Below are 20693 nucleotides of genomic sequence, written 5' to 3'. Positions count from 1 at the left end.
AACTCTGCCCTGCCTGTTACTGTTTGACAAGTCATAAGGAAAAACCCAAGAAGGCTACAGCATAAAAACGGAAAGAAATTTCATCATGCAATCATAACATACCCTTCTCCTCCTCTTCAGAGTCTCTGAGATAATGCTGCTCTCCTTGGGCTCAGTCAGCGCATCACCTGACGAAGCCTCCCAGCATCAGTCTCTCCAGGAGTGTATGTTCAGTGCATTCTGCTGGCTGCCACTCCTTGCCTTGAATAGGATGCAAATCAAATTCCTCTCTCTTCCACAACGCACCCCGTCTCTGTGCTGCCCTCTGTTAGCTACACACACAGCCAAGAGGAGTAGAAGGACAACGATTATTGGTATCCTGCCTAGAAATATGAGAAAGTCTTCCATCCTGAGGGGTCCCCAGACTGCTTCAACTACAGCTCTGCAAAAAAGCAGCCACCTCTGGGCTGGATGACAAGAAACTGCAAGTGCACAGTATGGTTAGGGAATTTTGGACACCAGGGCAAACACCTACTCTTACAAGAAGTGCTGGGGACTTTTAATGCCAATGCAGGACAGACAGGAGCTTTGTTTAAGCTCTGATCCTAAGAATACAATACCACACATTTTCACATGTACAGGGAACCACAGTGCAGGGTGCAGAGTTTTTACATTAAATGCTCCCAATCAAAAGACAACGTGTGATCATGTCTCCTCCAAGCCACAGAGATGCAGGGTTCTTGAAGATACGGGAATGTTTTTTAGTGAACAAACTGTGTAACTAACAAGTTTCTCTCTTGGCCTTTTCCAATAACATTAATTTGGTTGTGCCATAGAGAAGCTGCACATGAGCACCTAGTATCGCACTGGACACGGACCCACTCCATAACCTCTGTACCGGGGCCGATTTCAAGACCAGCTCAGAAATTCTTAGAGGTTGTCACAATAACCTTTTTGGCATGGCACAACATGCCAGGGAACAAGCTGTTCCAGCTTGGGCTGCATTACCTGGTAGGTCAGGACAGGACGTTCCACCACTAAGTGTCCTCCTCAGGACTGCGGGTTCCAGGGGCAATGAAGGGGTAAAACCCTTCCATACTGGACATTATCCCAGCATTCCTCTGGAGAGCAAGGGGGTTGAGACAAGCCCAACACAGCAATGATTAAAGAATTAATGGAGAGCCCAGTGGTTTCAGACTCAGACCTTGGCTGATTTTTCCTTCCTCCTGCTAAATTTTCCAGTTACTGCCCTGGATAATTTAGCCATGCTTCTTTGTAATTAGATTTAACAAACTTTCAGTGGCCTCTGGCTTATTTTGTCCAATATTTTTAAAATTGGATATTTTATTTGTTCAGTTTGCAATTCTCCTCAGAAGCTTAAAACAACATTTTCTCTCTACTAATTTAATCTTTAATACATGTGGCAAAGTTACTTTTTTCCCTCCCTGTGCATTTCCCATTAAGATGAATTCAACCTCAGTCCCCTTTGTTCATTCACTTCCATATATTTGCAGTAGCAGCACCCATAATAGCACAACTCAGGGGAACAGTCATTGTTTCACTGCTATTGGAGGGGCAGGAAAGGAGACTTCAGAGTTCATAGGCCATTCCCTCACCAATTTCACACCGTTCTAGAGCCTTTAGATGCTAAAACGCATCAGCGTCCCCTTGAGATCAAGTCAGATGCTTCTGAGAAAGGCAACGTCAGGTGGTTTGAACTCACATCTGGGATCCAGACTCAGCATGTTGCCTGGGCAACCAGGTATTTTATGTATGAATGTACCCAACATGCCTACTATATGTGCCCAAGCACCATACATGAGATTATTGACCAGCTTCAATATTGAGAGACTCCCACCCACAAACTACATACTCACCCCACAATCACCTCTTCCCCACACAGGAGAGAGCCTGAGAAAAGAAATGGGCCCTAAAGAGTGGCAGACTTGGGCCAGTGGAGGAAGCACATTTCAGAGCCGAGAGCCCCGTACTGAGATCTTACGGGCACGCTGTGGGTGACCACCCACGGTGATGTGGTCAAGAGGCGAGGAGCAGGGCAGGCCTGGGGTTCAAAGCCATGGAAGGGAATTCAGGTCAATGGGGGATGGGGAGAGGCAGTGGGACTGGGGGCAATGGGTGGAGAGCCCAGGGAGGCAGCAGATGCAAGGAGTGATGGGGGGGCAGGGTTGGCCAGGGCACCATTTCCCCTAAGGCAGGCCCTGTCAGCAGTCCCTGGATATACAGATCAAGACACAGAGGGTATGTCTACGCTGCAATAAAACACCCATGGCTGGACCGGGTCAGATACGTCTGGCTTGTGTGGCTTGGGCTGTGGGGTTATAAAATGGCAGTGCAGACACCTAGACTCAGGCTGGAGCCTGGCACATTCCCCCATGTCGCGGGGTCCCACAGTCCAGGCTCCAGCCTGAGCCCAGACGTCTACACTGCCGTTTTTAGCTCCGCAGCCCATGAGCCCGACTCAGCTGACTCAGGCTCTGAGACTTGGTGCCCCAGGGTTTTTATCGCAGTGTAGACATACCCTCAGCCAGCCAGCACCCAGGCCCTACAGGGCTAACTGCACTGACCCACAGCGGAGAGTCGAAAGTTACCTTTGAACGGCGTAAAGGGAAGTTTTAGAAAGGTGGGGTTTTCCATACCAGATCATAGCCACTCCACAAAGAGCCAATACCTGTTGCTCCAGAGTAGCAATTCCAGCTGCTGCTTCAGTGAAAGCATCCTATTGCACAAGTGGCCAATTACTCAATGCTGCCTATGGAGATGGGGGTGGGTAGGGTGGAGTTCCTTCCTGACCCCCCTCCCCCAATGATCGGTTACACCCTAAAGCATGAGATTTGATCACCCCATTGGCTGGCATAACTGTACATTATAGCTCATACAATTATCCAGCCCTTTTTCACATCCACCTATTAGCAGCAGCAGCAGTAGTATTTAAGCATATGACCGGCCACAGCAGCAAACAGATAGCATCAGAATCCCATGATCAGCCCCATGTAACAGAACTGACTCACGAGTGAATGGAGCTGTGAGCAGTGCCCAGCAACAGGAGTGGTATTTGCCACCCTCCAGACTGTTGGTAGGTCTACATGCTCCACTCTTTGCACCCCCCCAACTTTAAAGGATAAAATATAATCGCATACAATGTTCTATATACTGACACACAATTTTTTGCCCCTGGACTGCAAGCCCCCGCCCCAAGGTTTCACATCCCCCCTTTTCCAAGCTCGTGTGCATCTCTAGCCATTTCAAACCCACCCCCAGCGTATCAGCCTCCTTCCACAGATTCAATCCAAGCCTCAAGCCTGGGAACTAGCCCTCAGTCCCAGTCAGTTTTAACAAACACACCAACGCCCGCCCACTGTCTCAATCCCACACATATATGTGCATGATACGAACCTTTTTCCAGCTGCTCTCTCAGGAAACACACACGCAGCCAAACCAACCAAACCCGTTTACCTGAGGGGATCAGGTGAGATTCACTCACAGGTACACTTCCTGCAACGCCTGCCACAAATATTTCAGGCTGAACTTTGCCCCTTGCTGTCCCAATTTGCATTTGCTAACAGAGGCTGCTTCCCAAGCTGTGACTGCCTATAGATCAGACCACCTCCATCACCAGAGACATCATCAATTGCATTTTTCCATTAGTTACTGATTATAGGAAGGCAGGCAGCAACCCTGCAGGCACTGGAAGGAAAACTACATGCAGGATATGAATGGGGTAGCTGGCTAGCCAGGCTTGTTCCGCTGCAATCCCAGAGACAGAGTTACATGACTCAGCTGCTCCAGCTGGAAGTAAATTAATGCAAAACACAGATTTTATTACCAGGAGTTCTGCTCGGTAGGATAACAACAGTGTGTTTGTTATGATCTCAGCAGGACTGCGCGCATGCTGGGACCGGTCTGCCTTGCTTCCAGTGTTCCACTTTCCGAACAAAAACGAACGCCAGCATTTCAAACTGAGGGCCTGAACCAACTCCTGCGGGCATCTGTCAGAGTTGGAATGGACCTTGAAGTAAAAGCATCTGCACTTACCAGAACCATTCAAATAGCAAGTCAGAAGTTCAGCCAATTAGTTTCCCCATTCTCGATAACTGGAAGGTTCATCTAGTTGGCTAGTAACTACTACGGGGATGGGCTCATTAGAGGTACCACAGATTAGTTCCGATGTCCACAGAATTAGAACAAGAGCAGCAGGCAAAAGGCAGCAGCAGAGCTGTAGAAAGTTGTATATTTCAAAGGTGTTGGGAGAGGATTAATCAACAGTACTCAGAATTCTTGTAGTAGCAGTTTTAATCAGAGGATTTCAAAGCATTTTAGAAACATTCACTAAGCTTCACTACACCCCAGTGAGGCAGGGAAAATATCCCCACATTAAAGATGGGGAAACGGAGGCAAGGAGATTAAGTGATTTACCCAATCTCAAATAGAGAATAAGCAACAGAGCCAGGTGAAGAACTACTGACTCCAGGTCCTGTGCTGTAACCACTGATGCCTCTGTTATTGCTATCTTCCCATCAGCACTTAACGGACTTCACGATCTAATAAGCTCCTAAAATCTGTGTGTGGGGGGGGGTGTTTAAAAACCTTTTTATTGGTTCAGTAGGGACAAAAACACCACATAAAATACAAGACTGTCCCAATGACACATTGCAATGGTATGATTTTAGGATCACATGATGTTGACTTAGCGCTGGTTTAGAACTAATTAAAGAGCCAACATGCTGAAACTAGATCTGGCGACATATTAATTTATGCCATTTCCTGCCCCTCTGCTCCCACTTCCAAGTGGAGGCAGTGCTTCCACGCCACTTACCTCTGCATCAGGTCCTTAACAGTAAGACACAACTTCTCCCTAGAGCTTTTTATCTGCAGCTACCAAAGTGCTTTCCAAAGGAAAGACAGACCATTACCCCCACTTTCCAGATGGGGTAACAAACACAGATGAAGTGACTCGCTCAAGGTCACACAATAGCTCAGGGGCAGAATCAGTAATAGAAAATCCAGGTCTCCTGACTCCCAGTTTAGAGATCTATCCACTAGGCCACCCTGTCTCCTGCAGGCAGCTGCAGGTGTTCTTCTTGTGCCATAATACTCAACATGGCTTCCCAGTAGCTTGTAGATTTGGTGGCCACTGGGGGTGGAGGGGGAAGAGAGAGGAAGATTTCTCAGTCTGTTGAGTTAGCAGCCATTTTAGAGGAAAGGGCTCTGACTATCACTGGGTCTGTACGGTGTTCTCTATTTGTTCTACTCATGTGTAGAGACAAGGCTCCATTTCTATGTGGATTTCACTGCGGAATCTGATGGATTCTGATTAAATCTGACCCCAATTAAACCCAGGCAGCTCCATTGAATTGAATATCCTGGTCCAAGCCTTGATCATCTCACGGCTCATCTATTGCATCCTCTACACCTTGGGCCTTCCTCCCACTTGCTTCACAGCTCCCCAGTCTATTCAAAACTGCTGCAAAAATCTTCTCAGCTATGACCGTGATCCACCCCCCTCCCTGCTCCATAAATCCTTTCACTCACACCCTATTGCCCCCTCAATCAGATTCACATCTGTGCCAGGGCACGGTGAGAGGGAAGCGTACTTGTTCTCCAACCTATTGCAAGAGGAACTGCAACGAAAAGGGGTAGAGACCGCTGATTTAGCCAACTGATTTCAACTCTTCAGATGGAAAACGTTTGTCCGGTCCCAACTCACTCCGTCCCCCTGCAGCGCATCCAGTTGTTAGCAGCCATGACTCTCTACCTGCTTATCTCAGAACCTCCACTGGACTGGACTTGGGAGGAGACACCTTCCCCGCTCAGTTTTCAGAGGCGAGTGCCTTTAGTGAGCTGGCAAAGGGCCCAAGGGAAGACACTCACTTTCAGCACCGGGTCCACTTGTCAGCAGAGCCCCGTGTCCGTGTTTCTTCTCTGGGGCACATCCAGCAGAGGCGGGATTAATCGGGGCTGTGGAGTCACACAGTACATACCAGAGCTGCAGGGAAAGACCCAGGGGGCAGGAGCACAGGCAGCACCGTACCCAACCGTAAATTCCCTGGGATTTTCTGTGCTTGGGCAAAAGGAAATCACAGAAGGGCATAAAAACCAAGTGTAGGAGCCCTGCAGTACAAAGCACTCTGCTAGAGCCACGGGAAGTGTTTTGAGGCATCTCCAAGGCTACACTCCGGGAAGCTAGCAAAAGCTATTACTGGCTTTGAAATTAGACTCATGACAAATGTAATCCATAAAACAGGATTTACCAGGATCTTGCTGTGCTATAAGATTCCGTTTCGTCTTGTCTCACACCCCTCCCCATCTTCATCTCATTAGGGAAAAAGCCAACAGCTAAGCAAGCCTCTGGTTCAAGTCACATAAATAATATAGCCTGGTAGGTTGCCAGAGCTGAATATGCACTAGCTAGAAACTTGGGTTTGGAAGATGGTCATATCAGTAAGTGGGTGAGTATCAGGTGTGTTAAAGTGGCTTGTTACAGCTCATGGAAGGAAGGAAGAGGAGTAGGGCTGAGGCTCCTGGTTTCCTGCTATGGACCAGACCCTGAATGCCCTCAACTCCCACTCACTTCAGTGGGAACTGGAGGCATTCACCATCTCACAGCATTTGGCCCTAAGTGAGCACACTGGTTCTTCAAGCTGGAGCTGACTAAGTCACTGCATCCTAGAGAACAAAGGGGTGAAAACGGTCATCCCAGGAATTCAGGGTCCCCAAAGCCTGAGGAGACACGATGCTAATACTTCACTGGAATACTTTGTCACTCTACAGCACCTTCCATCTAAGGACCACAGAGCACTTTAATGAATGAATTTGGCCCAGGAAAGGCCAATAGCACCTAAACAATCTAGGGGAATGGGACGTAGACTCCTAAATGACTCAGGCCCTCTGGAAAATGTTACCCATCATCTCCATTTTAGAAACAGGGAAGCTGAAGACAGATTAAGTGACTCACCCAAGATCACACAGGAAATGTGTGGTAGAGCCAGGAATAGGATCCAGGTCTCCTGACCACCAGCCCTGTGCTTTAAATGTAAGACAATCCTTCCATCCCACTGCCTGTGATGAGGCCAGCGTGACACACAAATGCACAGGCACAAAGAGCGTCAAGCGAATTTATCTTTACTTCACAGTCTCAGCAAAACAAAATCTGCATTCAGAACTTTTTAAAACATTTATATATTAATTCAACTTCAAAATAAATACTTTTTTTAAAATACCCATTTCTTTACATCACTGCAATTTCAACTGCAAATCTAGAAAAGTCAGTGCACAGAGCAGCAATATGACCAGTCAGCTAGAAAGCTTTCAGGAGATCAAACTAAAAGAAAACAGGAGGTGGGCCTTGTCTTTCGTGCATGTTGCATGCAGTAAACTTCAGCAAGCTTCCTTAGCACATGATCTTTCAGCACACTTGCTTGGAAGAGCTGTGCACGGCTCTCCCAAAGGAACTCTACAAATCTGATTCATATGCAAGTCTGCAGGATTCTCCCACAGCTGGTTACTGATCAGTCCCACAGAGGTTCCAAGTCCTGCAGTGACTGCTACTGAAATCAATATAAAAAATGACATCATAGAACAAGCATGCTTGAATCTCTAATGGAGCTGAAAAGCTCAGGTGAAAGCACAAGGTTAGTGTTATTTATAATTAAATTCATAGCTGGTCTGGGAGCACTAACCAATGGCCCAGTGATGAAAAAAAGGAATGTTCTTAAGCTGTGCTACATTGCTTTCTCCTGGATAACCAGCACCGCAGCGCTAGTTCCAAAAATTAAATCCAACTGCAAGTGAACACATTGTTCTACATACTTCTGCTTGGAGTGCCATTGCTATAGTGATGGGAGGTGATTTACAACTGCTGCTAACTCGGAAAGACAGGACTGGCATGTGAACTTTCATCACGGAGCTCAAGTCAGCTGGAGTATGCCAAACAAGCCAGGACGTTCAGGAATCAAATCAGTTTTGAAGTGTTGGAGGAGGGCCTCCCGTCAGTGACTACAGAGACGCTGGCTTGGTAACTCGGCACTCCAGAGACCAGGAATCTCAGCACTTGTGTTTCCTTCTGTTGAAGGAAATCTAGGAAACGCAGCCCTCTCGGGGTCAGATTCTGATCGCCCTTCTGGAAAAATGAGCAGTAACCAATTTGATGACATTACAATGAAGTTAAAACCAACATGAGAGAAGAATCAGGCCTTCAGTCTTTCCATGGTGCAACAAGACTGTCTTCAGTCTCACAAAGGGAATGAACCATAGAACAGAGTCATCCGTCTGCGACTCTTTCCCACACGCTCCCGGTTACACTAGCAGAAGAGGATGCATCTGGGAACCATTTTGCAGGGGTGGGTGGAAGCATCAGGAAAGCAGAGTATGATGATGTTTCAGCTCCACTTGGTCAGGGGGAAAATGCTCTCCCATCCAAGTCAGAACGACACACACAATTCCCAAATCCTTCTAGGGTGGAGTTTACACAACTATCTCCACACCCACCTCAACTGAACAGTCTCATCACAGCAGCAAGATGCGTCACTGGCCAGAAAATGCAGCTTCCATTATTGGAAAGGAAAAAAAAACAAAACCCAAGGTGCATCAATGACTAGAAAAGGAATGGTCAGGATTACTGATCTAAGACCCACATCTTACTGGGAAAGAGACAGCAGGACATTCTAATGCCCCAACAGACCCAAGGTATAGGTAGGTGCCACAACACAGCCTTGTAACGAGAGTCAAACATTTCCTCAAAAGATCAAACTTGACTGCACCAAGATAGGACGCAACAGTGCACTTTGTGGGGGTACAGCAATATTTCAGGTGTCCCTGCTGAGGGAAGTTTCCTAAGCACTGGACAGAAGTGCAACAGGTATCAGTTTCCTTCTGAAGCCCAGAGCTCCCTCCGCAGCCTCCCACATGCAATTATGGAGCAGATGAAAGCTAGATGAGATGCGCCAGGCTGAAGGGAATTCTCTAGAGTTAAGACAAGTCTTGTTTCAGTGTTAGGGATCTGTTAGCTTTAAAATTGGAACAGTCACCTCATTCAAAGGAGGACTATATTAAGTGTACTGGTGGAGAAGGGATGCAAGAGAAACTGTCATGGATATTCTAGCTATCACTGGGCACAGGGAAAGCAGGAATTTGACAGCAGGGAGTAACAAACCCTCAGGGTTGCAAGTGATAGTGCAAAACATTTTAAATCTCTTCCTTCACTGTATGTGTGTCTACCTGCCTCGAGGGAAGACTATGACTCCTTAAAGCTGTACACCCCACCCCAAGATTCAGCTAGATGGAAAATAAGGAAGCAATGCATCATGGAGAGGTTCCTTTTCAGCTTATTGGGTCTTCTTGTCCTCTGGTGGGAAGTAAGGAGGAGGGGGAGGCTGGTCCTAAAATAGGAGGGGAAAAATATGTAAGGAACATAAATCCACAGCTAGGAAATCAATTAGTTCAAACAAACCCTGCTTCTCCAACAGGAACAATGGCTGTTAACACAATCAATATTGCTGCTTTTGACCCTCTACTATCCCGTACATGATCACTATCCAGATTATGAACATTTTATCTAATTTCCTGTGAAATTTACTATTCCCTCTGGAGTGACTCTGCCCCCCTTTACACAGTCAACATACAGTTGTTTATTACATATAGAACAATGCGTGAAACTTACTGTGGGCATGTAGACATTATGAGGGTTGACTGGACTGTAATAAGCACTGGCAGCAGCTTCTGCAGCCTTCGCTTCAGCTATTGCAAGCAAACACAGGTTAAAGATTAGGTGACACTGCAGGGAACGTCTATCAGCCAATAAAAGCCCAGCATGTTTCTGCCTACCAGGTATTAGACCAACCCTCAGTTCTGTACCCACTTGATCTACAAAGTGGCAACAACAACACAAAGCTACATACTTAGTGGGACCCCTTCAAACGGCAGAGGGTGAGGAAGTCATTATAGTATTGCCCAGTAAGAAGCCAGGGAGATCACCAGGTCCTGTGGGACTCAGCACTGAAGGAGCTATAATATCCTGCCACATCAGCTTGCAGTTGCCATCAGGGTTTTGCTCTGTCCATGGAACAAATGCTAACAGCTGCTTTTGAAGACCAGCCGATCACAGGCAATGCTCCCCGAAGGCAACGATCCAAAGACTTTTTGCAATAGAAAAATGAGGCTTTAATAGCAGCTGTGGGGAACTCACTCCTTAGAAAAGGCTAATCCACAAGAGCAGCCTGGATCGTGTGGCTGCCCCTGACTCTGAAGTCTTGTGTTCAGCCCCATGGACCCACCACCTTTTCCAAGTGCCAGTCCTGAGCTGAACAGCTATGGATTCAGGTTCTAGAGGTGTGCTAAACCCACCCCCAATTCCTTTAAAGACCCGAGATCCAGCAGTATTAAAAATGTCACTTATTTAGCATTCGCTTCCTGTGATTTTAGTGTTTGTTCTGTATGATTGTAGCGATTTCAAATGCAAGAACTTGAGAAAATGTCCCAAATCACTTTGAGAAACCTCATTTAATTGAAACTACAAGTCTGAGTTTTATGACTGACTTCAGACCCATTTCTATTATATGACTCCCATCCAATTTCATCAATTAGGGAAGTATGGGCAGGTCAGATGAAAGCTGGGCAGCTAAGATTAACAAGGTTTGTTCTGCTTAGTCCTCTGGCTTTCTGCAAACAATGGTAGAGCCGTGCCAAACAAATGCTGCTTAACTCTATGGATTTCTACCATGCTTCACTCATTGTTCCATTTCACTGAATGACAGTCAGACTGATTCCGATTGACCTGCTGTAGCTGAAAGCTCTTATAAATAAGAGCATTTCTATTCTGAAAAGCGTTCTGTTCTCACCAAGACCTTCTTACTCATCAAATCTACTCCTGCATCTATGAGTCAGATCTGCTGACTAATACAAGCTTTACACTGCTGTTTTGTTTTGTTACTCCTGCAGAATGAACATCACTATTGGAAAACAAGCTGGATACTCTTCCGGCTGACACAGAAACAGAATTGATCCAACTGCAGAATTTTTGTTGATGATGAACTTGTTGAAAAGACCCCAGGTTGGCCGTCAGACTGAACTGAGTTTGCAAGACTGGCAGTTAGGAAAAAAATATATTTTAACTTGTAAATGGAGCAGGTTGTTTCTGAAAGTACCAAAAGATGATGTACATGAAACCTTGATTATGCCACTTTTAAATGTTACTTTTCAGAGGAGAATCACATTTTAATGCTTTTGCTCATATTCATTATGCTCTATAGACAACTATTTGCTGCATATTTCTACATGGCCATCGTAGAGAGAAGAGAAATTATACTGGAATGTAGTAGATCAACTCGTTCTCAGTGACCGATGCTACTAACATTGCAGAGGTCTGATCTAATCCACTGGACACACTTCTTACCTGCAGGAGTGGAAGGAAGGTCTGGGCCACTGACTGGAGGCTCCATGGGCCCAGGGTAAGGAGGTGGTGGAGGCTGCATGTAACCCATGGCTCCATCCATCATGGGGGGACCAGGATAAAACTCTGCTTGGAAAGAAAGAAAATGAAAATATTGTAGGAACAGCTCCTTTGGGTCAGCCATGGACCATATACAGCCAAAACAAGTCTGAAAACTAAATACAATTAAATAAGCTCAGGAGCTTAAATTGCATACGGCGCTGAACCAAATGTGAAAACAAGCCAGACGTTACCTCCAAACATACATCCACCTGCCCCTCTTCCTTAACCTGCTTTAATTTGGTCACTGGAAAGATTTCCTTATTCAGTTCACAGACTCACCAGGAGGTGGTGGTGGGTAGGGGTATCCTGGCGGAGGGGGACCATACACGCCATTGGCTGCAGGTGGCGCAAAGGCATAAGCTCCATTCGGCATGTAGGAATAACCGTATGCTCCATTGGGAGCTTCCCCTCTAGAGGCTGTGAAAACAAAAGCAAGTTGATTCTACCAGATCCACAAGGACTGAATCAAGGTCAGGACAGATCGGACCTCTTCACAGCAGTAAATCAGACAAACTCGGAGACGGGTGCAATAGGCTAAGCAGATCTACAGCTGACCAGATGAGTAAACTTAATGATTTTTTTTTTTTTAAAAGCAAGTGAAATCCCGTTACCCGCTGAAATTCAAAAATATTTTAACCCATCCTGCCATATCTTATTCTAAGAAGGACACATGCACCCTATGCTTGTAACAAGCCCACACAAAAGAGCCAGCTCCTCCTCTACCATTACCCGATTTAGCCTTGTGGTTAAAACTGAAACTTTCAGTACCTTGAGATGCCACTTGCAGCATACGCTGTCCAAACTCAATCGCGCCCCCAGCTGAAAAAGTTATTTTGAATGTTACAGATCCTTCCCAGCCACCTGTAGAGGAGAAAATAAATCAGCTGAAAGAGGAGAATCTTTTTCAATGTTATTTAGTCTCCCTGCTATGAGGCAATTGTTGTGGTGTATCTATATAGATCCCTCACATGCAACATTAAAGTACTTTAGCTTTGTCCCAAATACCTTAAAAGCCTGCAGTAAAATGACAGGATCGGCATAATTATGCTCTGATTAGAAAAATACACGTTGGCCATGGGTGTTTCAGGTCAAGGGGTACCTAAAGTTGGAGCATCAATCAGAGGTTGCTGAAGTTGTGCCTATTGTCATAGTCTGTCAGTGGTTGGCAATGACACCAGCAGCATGAGATTTGCTCTGGCTCGGTACAGGATTAGTGCAGAAAACAGGGATTGTGTTAATCCAGTTTGCTAAAAAGCCTTTACAGCTAGTCAGTCACTAGCTATAAATTAGACAGGGGTGTTGAGTACCCAATGGAGCAAAGAGCATAAATGGTAGGAAAGATGTGGGCAATTTAAAGCTACTACAGAGTCCAAGAAAGATGTTCTAGGATAGGATAAAAAAATAAAAATATGAGTGACATCCCAGGTTTCAGGCTTAAAAAAACCCAACCAAACAAGAACAGCCCAAATGTCCCAGCACCACACCAGAGATGAATCACTGTCAGTGGCAGAACAGGAAAATTAAATTACTTTGTGAACTAAACCTGAGATGCTTGTGTGTGTTATAGTGACATTCCTATTATAGGGGAACTCCTCTGGGAAAGGCCCACACAGATTTTAGGCAAATCCTTTTGCCTTTGACATGGTTTTCAGGGCTTGTTCTCACTGTGTGCACCCCCTCACAGGCTGGTTTGTCCTATTTGATCCTGCACAGAAGCTATAATGCTGATTTCCAGGATCACAGACTGTGGTGTCCTAAGCACGGGATTATGACTTCAGTGCAGGGGCAGCTCTAGACATTTTGCCGCCCCAAGCACGGAGGGTCTGCTGGTCCCACGGCTTCAGTGGACCTCCCGCAGGTGTGCCGCTGAAGCCGCGGGACCAGCGGCCCCTCCGCAGGCGTGCCGCCAAAGGTAGCCTGCTGCCGCCCTCGCAGCGACCAGCAGAGCGCCCCCTGTGGCTTGCCGCCCCAGGCATGCGCTTGGAGCGCTGGTGCCTGGAGCCACCCCTGCTTCAGTGCCAGAGTAAGCAAAAGAAATCAAGCTGGAGATCAGAGAGAGAGGTTATCAAATTACAGGTTTCCAGCAACAGTGAAAGGAGGAACACAAGTAGTACTGGGTAAATACGTATTTGTACAAATCTTTCCCCTGTCTCTCCAGGTCCACTCAAGTATGTAAGTTCCCCTTTAAAACCAGCCTCCCCAATTTCAAGATTGCTTCTTCCCTTTCAAGCCTGAAATAGAACACGTAATGCCCATTTATTCAGTTTCCTGTTAAAATAAAGTGACATGAGATGGTTTTGACTACTAAGGTATCTTGTGGCAATAACACAACCTTTCCTTGAGCTACACAAGAGATTTGTGATGGACAACTGTTTCTGGTAACTTGTCTGAAAGTGAACGTGGATTTAGGAAGAAGAAGAAGTTTAGCAAAGAATCATCTGGACAGGAATTGAACGGGTTATCTCAACAGGCCATAGCTTATCGACATCCCTTAGAACTTTGCCGGCATGACCTTCTCTCTGTTATGAGCCACTTAAAGATGTTTCATCAATGAGCTCATTGGCCAATTGAACTTTAACATTCGGAACAGACAGCGGAAATTAGATCAGTTTCTGGAACAGACCAATTCATTGTAACTGGACAGGGAGAAAGGGAAGGGAGAGTCATTTTTCGTTACAGTTTTTAAATAAATACATTTTAATAGTATTGAATACTAAGCCATTTGGATAACACCCAGTTTAGCTCAATGCCTAAACTTGATATTTCTCTGAATCTGATGCTATGCAACTATCTTAGCATTACTGTAACCAAAAATTGCATACCTCCTGTCTCTGCTTTCACTGTCCCCTTGATATAATTTGCTCCAAAGACAGGCTGTTTAATCTCACAATCTTTTATTAAATAAAAGGGCATCATGAAAGACTGCATAGGATCCTTTCCCTTGGACACAAAAATAACCTGCAGGGGAAAAGAGCAAACTCATAGTAAGTGACATTTGAAACAAGCATGAAGCATAGAGACAATTTACTGTGAGAAAATGGAGCTCAATGTGCTGAAACTGCTTCCCACGCCTGGAGCTTTAAATCAGCCCTGCAGGTCACAAGATCTCCAGAACAGCAGAAAGACGCCTGAAAGCTGAGGCTATGAGGCAATAATGTGAAGTGCCTTCTAGAAGCATACACTAGCTATGATCTCTCTCCTCTTGATTTCTAGTCAGCTTGCTGCTCTCCAGATGGTTATGATTATTAGTTTAACTGATGCATTAAGCATTTGCTTTTCAGCTCCTGATGATCCTTGGCAGGCTACATAGCTGCTTGCAGGAACTAATCAAATTTATGTCTTTTGACAAAGGATTTACAATGCATTCATAATGCTGCTGAGGTCCAAAGATCATCCATTTTCAAGGGCTGCTAGATAACCATACTTTCAGGAACCAGGAAGGTTTCTCTGCCACTCTCTATTAAAGTGTCTGATCCCATTATGAAAACTACTTACTCTAAATGGAGTCAAGAAGACACTTCCTTTCTTGGTCCCTTTAAAGGCATCTGGCATGTTTTCCATATCACTGAATGCAATTTCTACGTGGTCATAGGTCATCAAAATGCTACCAACAAGCAAAGGAAAGAAGAGGCATATTATTAGGACTTGATCCAGAGGAGCAGTTTGTGTAAATTTGATGGCCTGTATCGCGGTGGGCAAACTACGCCCGGGGACCGCATCCAGCCCTCCAGACGTTTTAATGCAGCCCTCAAACTCCCGCCAGGGAGCGGGGTCCAGGACTTATCCCACTCCACGCGGCTCCCAGAAGTAGTGGCATGTCCCCCATCCAACTTCTACGCGTAGGGGCAGCCAGGGGGCTCCACATACTGACCCCGGAGCTCCCAGATTTAGCTATTTTGATTTAGAAACTGGTAAGTTACATCAGTGCAACTTCAAGAGTGGATGCAGTTATACGTCCTTTATATAAGTATAACTGCGTCCACTATAGCAGGGGGTTACCTGGATTAAACTATATTGGTGTGAGATCCCGCTCCTAATTGAAGTAGTAAAATCTATGTGTTGAACAGGCCTCAGCAGAAAAATTGTAGAAAAACTGAGTGTTGGACAGGTCCCAGAGGACAGGAGCCTTGTTCTGCTGTGGCAGAACAGGGTACTCTCTGTGTTAGAGAGGGACAACATCCACTAACAAAATAACAAAAGCAGAAGGAAAGAGCAACTTTCGAAGGGCAGGAAATTGCTGAATGGCAAAGAGGGATACACAGATCTAATTCCCACTAGAGTCTGAGTTCTAACAGCCTGACCAGGTGGAGAGGGGGTGGGAGATGGATGCTGCCTGGGGTCCATGCCATTGGCACTAGATGATCTACCCAGGAAAGAGCATAGCTCCCAGCAGCACCAGCACGAGCTCTGGACAGGTGAATCTGCCCAGCCAGCGCCAGCAGCACAGTACCATGAGAAGGTGCAGACTCTGCAAGGAGTGAGAGTGGAGCTGGGGCTCCACTCCTGCTGCTGCCCAAAGGACACCATGGCAGCCCGCGAGCTCCCAAAGGAACAGGGCAAGAGGGATGAACCTGAGCCCCTAATACTGGGCAGCTGGCAACGCGCCCGGAATGCCCGGGCTGGTATCTGCAGGCAGGGCCGATCCCGGGAAATGGCGGACAGGTGACACCCCTAGGGCCCGTGGCAGCAGGTTAGTGGGGGCCAGGCTGCCATGGCGGGCAGGTGACACCCCTAGGGCCCGTGGCAGCAGGTTAGTGGGGGCCAGGCTGCCATGGCGGGCAGGTGACACCCCTAGGGCCCGTGGCAGCAGGTTAGCGGGGGCCAGGCTGCCATGGCGGGCAGGTGACACCCCTAGGGCCCATGGCAGCAGGTTAGCGGGGGCCAGGCTGCCATGGCGGGCAGGTGACACCCCTAGGGCCCGTGGCAGCGGGGGCCAGGCTGTCATGGCGGACAGGTGACACCCCGAGGGCCCGTGGCAGCAGGTTCGTGGGGGCCAGGCTGTCATGGCGGACAGGTGACACCCCGAGGGCCCGTGGCAGCGGGTTAGTGGGGGCCAGGCTGCCATGGCGGACAGGTGACACCCCGAGGGCCCGTGGCAGCGGGTTAGTGGGGGCCAGGCTGCCATGGCGGACAGGTGACACCCCGAGGGCGTGTGGCAGTGGGGGCCAGGCTGCCATGGCAGGCAGGTGACACCCCGAGGGCCCGTGGCAGCGGGTTAGTGGGGGCCAGGCTGCCATGGCGGACAGGTGACACCCCGAGGGCCCGTGGCAGCAGGTTAGTGGGGGCCAGGCTGCCATGGCGGGCAGGTGACACCCCTAGGGCCCGTGGCAGCGGGTTAGTGGGGGCCAGGCTGCCATGGCGGACAGGTGACACCCCGAGGGCCCGTGGCAGTGGGGGCCAGGCTGCCATGGCGGGCAGGTGACACCCCGAGGGCCCGTGGCAGTGGGGGCCAGGCTGCCATGGCGGGCAGGTGACACCCCGAGGGCCCGTGGCAGCGGGGGCCAGGCTGCCATGGCGGGCAGGTGACACCGCAGTGGGGGCCAGGCTGCCATGGCGGGCAGGTGACACCCCGAGGGCCCGTGGCAGCGGGGGCCAGGCTGCCATGGCGGGCAGGTGACACCCCGAGGGCCCGTGGCAGCGGGTTAGTGGGGGCCAGGCTGCCATGGCGGGCAGGTGACACCCCGAGGGCCCGTGGCAGCGGGTTAGTGGGGGCCAGGCTGCCATGGCGGACAGGTGACACCCCTGGGGCCCGTGGCAGCGGGTTAGTGGGGGCCAGGCTGCCATGGCGGGCAGGTGACACCCCTGGGGCCCGTGGCAGCGGGTTAGCGGGGGCCAGGCTGCGGGGGGTGGCGATGGAGCTGCCATGGGGCGGGTGCCAGCAGGGGGGCGGACGGGCTGGTGAGCCACGCGGCGCTTGCTCGCAGGGTGGGGGCTCTGGTCTCACCCAGCCACACGGGGGGGGGACCACGTGACCCACCCCCACCCGCTTCGAGCTGCCCACTGGTAACGGCCCCCCAGGAAAAGGGGGGGGGCTCTCACCTCTCGCTGTTATTGACAATCACGCCGCCGCCCTCCGAGTGGTTCCTGTTCAGCGCCATGGCGGCCTCCGCGGCTCACTCCCGGGCCTCCCGCTGCAACCGGACACGGGCCAAGGGATGAGACACTGCGCCTGCGCAACGAGAGAGCACTGGGGTGGGATGTGCGCGGAGACCGAATCGCCCAGCATGCAAAGCGGCACGGCACGAAGGCGGGAGCGTGGCATGCTGGGACCTTTAGTTCCCAGGGGTCCCTTAGAGGTGGAATGTTGCATGCTGGGATCTGTAGTTCCCATGGGCCTCTTAGCGGTAAAGTGTTGCATGCTGGGATATGTAGTTACTATGGGTACCTCAGAGATGGGCTGTTGCATGTAGTCTCCATGGTCTGCTCCAAGGGACATGGAGCATGGCATGCTGGTCTGTAGCAGGTGGCCTTAGGCCGGCCTTCTGCTTCCCCATCTGCACACGTTCCCCAAGGCTGCCGATGGGGTGGGGTTGCATGGGGTCTTTCTTGCACTCTTAGGGAGAAGGTGCTTTTCAGGGGTATGGCCATGTCGGAATGCCCTGTAGTTTGTAGGAGTCTTGTCCATCCAAATGGGCTGGGATCTCCCTCCTCTCGTGGGCCCATGGCCCCATACCTCGCACCCACCGCTCATTGGCCCCAAAAACATCTCAAGTTATGGACCCATAAAAAGTCAACATGTTGCCCCATCACATTGCACAGAAGGACCCCACACGGAGGAGTCAGCGTCTTGTGATGCGCCATCACCCTGCAGACTGGCACAAACAACTCTCTGGCCACAAACATCTCCATCATGACACCATGCTTGTCCCTTAAAATATTATTAACGCTAATGTTAAATATATAGATTAAGAAAAGGGTGCCTGTACATCTGGGTATAGTGCTTAGATTATCCACAAAGTTTGTTTTAAAAGTCATAAGATACATATCGTACATAATCAGCAATAACCAAAATTTAGGTGAATAAATTTAACAATACAATTTAGAAATTAGCATCCAAATATTCAGGTACATCTAATTAAATCAATGCCTGACCCTGGGTGTGCAGGACTTCACAAGGCTGCACCAACACAATGCTGAGATACTCGAATTTGCATCACATTGGGAGCATTGCAGCCTGAAAAGTCCCGTAGGGAGCTATGGTCCTAGACTAGGGTGACCTGACAGCAAATGTGAAAAATCGGGACAGGGGATGGGGGATAATAGGAGCCTATATAAGAAAAAGACCCAAAAATCGTGACTGTCCCCATAAAATCAGGACATCTGGTCACCCTAACCTAGACTTAAATAAATTGTTACTACTTTTACTAAAAACAAGTGTCACCAACGAAGAAGGAACTGGGAGGAACGAAAACAACCAGTGAACAACTCAGAAATAGTATTAAATATAAAGGAGAAGTTAGTTGCTTGGTAAGGTTGGATTAGATCTGTTTTGTGGGTCTTGCTCTTTTGACTACTGCTCTCCCCAGCAACAAGTAAGTTCCTCCACTCAGAGCAGTGGAGGGACAAATAGAATTGCTGGAGCATAACATATTTTTTAAATGAACAAGAAATTAATTTCCAAATTCCTCTTTCAGATGCTCAGCCTCAGTGTGCTTGAGACACTGTTTTGTGGAACTAAGGAGCAGAGGACTGGTTAGAGCTGGGTATATTATATACCACAAATTCTCCACAGGATTAATTTGGGAACAAGAGGCAAATTGTTAGCTTTTAACCATCACTAGCCTCAACAGAGAACTGAGCTAAAAAAGCAGTTCAGATTTTCTCTTTTCTATTAAACCCCATTGGGTCTATATTTTTCTATATTATAGTAGTAAGTATAATCGAATGATTTATTCTCATCTTTTTGGGGACAGTTCTTAAGAATGTTTGGAAACATAAATATCTTCTGCTAACATTTGCTTCTGACCAGATTTGGAGCTCCCTTGAACTGGCAAGAAATGGTTCACTTGGACACTGCACTCGTCCTTGCTTAAAATGATTTGCGGTGTTGCTTGTGCCCTGCTGAGCAGCTGCACTTCGCGGGTGTGCATTTAGGTTTGTAAAGCGCTTTGGCACGATATGAGTTACAAGTTATTTTTGAACCAATGTATTTTGTTGTGGTTCACGCCATGATTTTTCTAAGGAAATTTCCTAGCTGGCTCAGTAGTGGCAAAAACACTCATATTTTCTGGGCTCACATCCAGTTTACAATCCCATAAGTGAGAACTGTTTGTACATCACATTGCAAAACCACCAGTGATATTTGGTGTCGTTGGCAGGATCTACCAGAGAGCAGAGCATGGACTGAGATAAAATGGAGACAGAGCTATTTCTGATTCCTAGCTGGTGCCTGGATCAGAATTCAGATGACTGGTGGAGCAGGCTGAGAAAGCTCCTGTTTGCATTATGGACAAAATGGTGGTCAGTCCCTATTGCTGCAAGATGATTGCTGATAACCATTGTCACTTGGAAACAAATCTCCATTGTCTTATCCAGCATTAAAAAAACAGTGAACAATCAATGACAAGATAACCAGATAATTCAGTCGTTTTGTTTTGTAAGGAAAGACAATCCAGTATGATGTTTGTACACTGTTTAATGGTAGTTAACATTATTTAATAGCACTATATTATTGTTACAGTTTCCTCACACACTTTAATACAGTAATTGTATACCTAAACAAATCCTAAGTAAAAAGATGATCACTATGTGAGGTGAAAATTGCTCAGGAAAAAACAGACACTCAGAATTGCACAATGTTGTTTAAACAGCCGCTTATTGGATTTATCCTGTTGCTTATGGAAAAGTAGAGGATAGATCCAGGCTTGGTTCAGTGTGAATTTCCTGATCATTCCAGTTTACACCCCATGCATGTTAGGAACACAGGAATTTCTATCCTGGATCAGGCCAGTGGTCCATCGAATTCAGTACCTTGTCTCCAAATACTATCAGATGCACCAGAGGAATCTCAAAGAGGGAAGTTATTGAATAAACTGCTGACAGAACTTTCTTCCTGTCCCTGATAGATAGAGTTTGGTTTGTGCCCTGAACCATGAGAGTTTATCTTTCTTCCAAATGGACTGAAAGAATAGGCAGGGGATATTCATCTTAAAATGCAGCTGGGATAAAATGAATCAGCTCAACGGCTGCCTTTTATTAAAGCTACTTT

The 20693-nt window shown here is 47.7% G+C and overlaps 1 protein-coding gene across 1 annotated transcript; it reads right to left on the bottom strand.

The window, feature by feature from the left end:
• Nucleotides 1–7103: 7103 nt before the first annotated feature.
• On the bottom strand, nt 7104–17725 carry WBP2 (WW domain binding protein 2). The gene is made up of 8 exons (XM_044983579.1): nt 17525–17725; nt 14981–15089; nt 14308–14443; nt 12254–12346; nt 11765–11902; nt 11387–11509; nt 9656–9732; nt 7104–9374 (listed from the first exon to the last, which is right to left on the bottom strand). The coding sequence occupies exons 1-8, from the start codon at nt 17581–17583 to the stop codon at nt 9321–9323; spliced, it is 789 nt and encodes a 262-aa protein (XP_044839514.1). The 5' UTR covers nt 17584–17725; the 3' UTR covers nt 7104–9320.
• Nucleotides 17726–20693: the final 2968 nt, after the last annotated feature.

The sequence above is a fragment of the Mauremys mutica genome, chromosome 12 (assembly GCF_020497125.1).
Source record: "Mauremys mutica isolate MM-2020 ecotype Southern chromosome 12, ASM2049712v1, whole genome shotgun sequence".
Taxonomy (NCBI): Eukaryota; Metazoa; Chordata; order Testudines; family Geoemydidae; genus Mauremys; species Mauremys mutica.
Note: the sequence above shows the minus strand (reverse complement) of the source record. Positions and strands in the feature narration are given on the sequence as shown.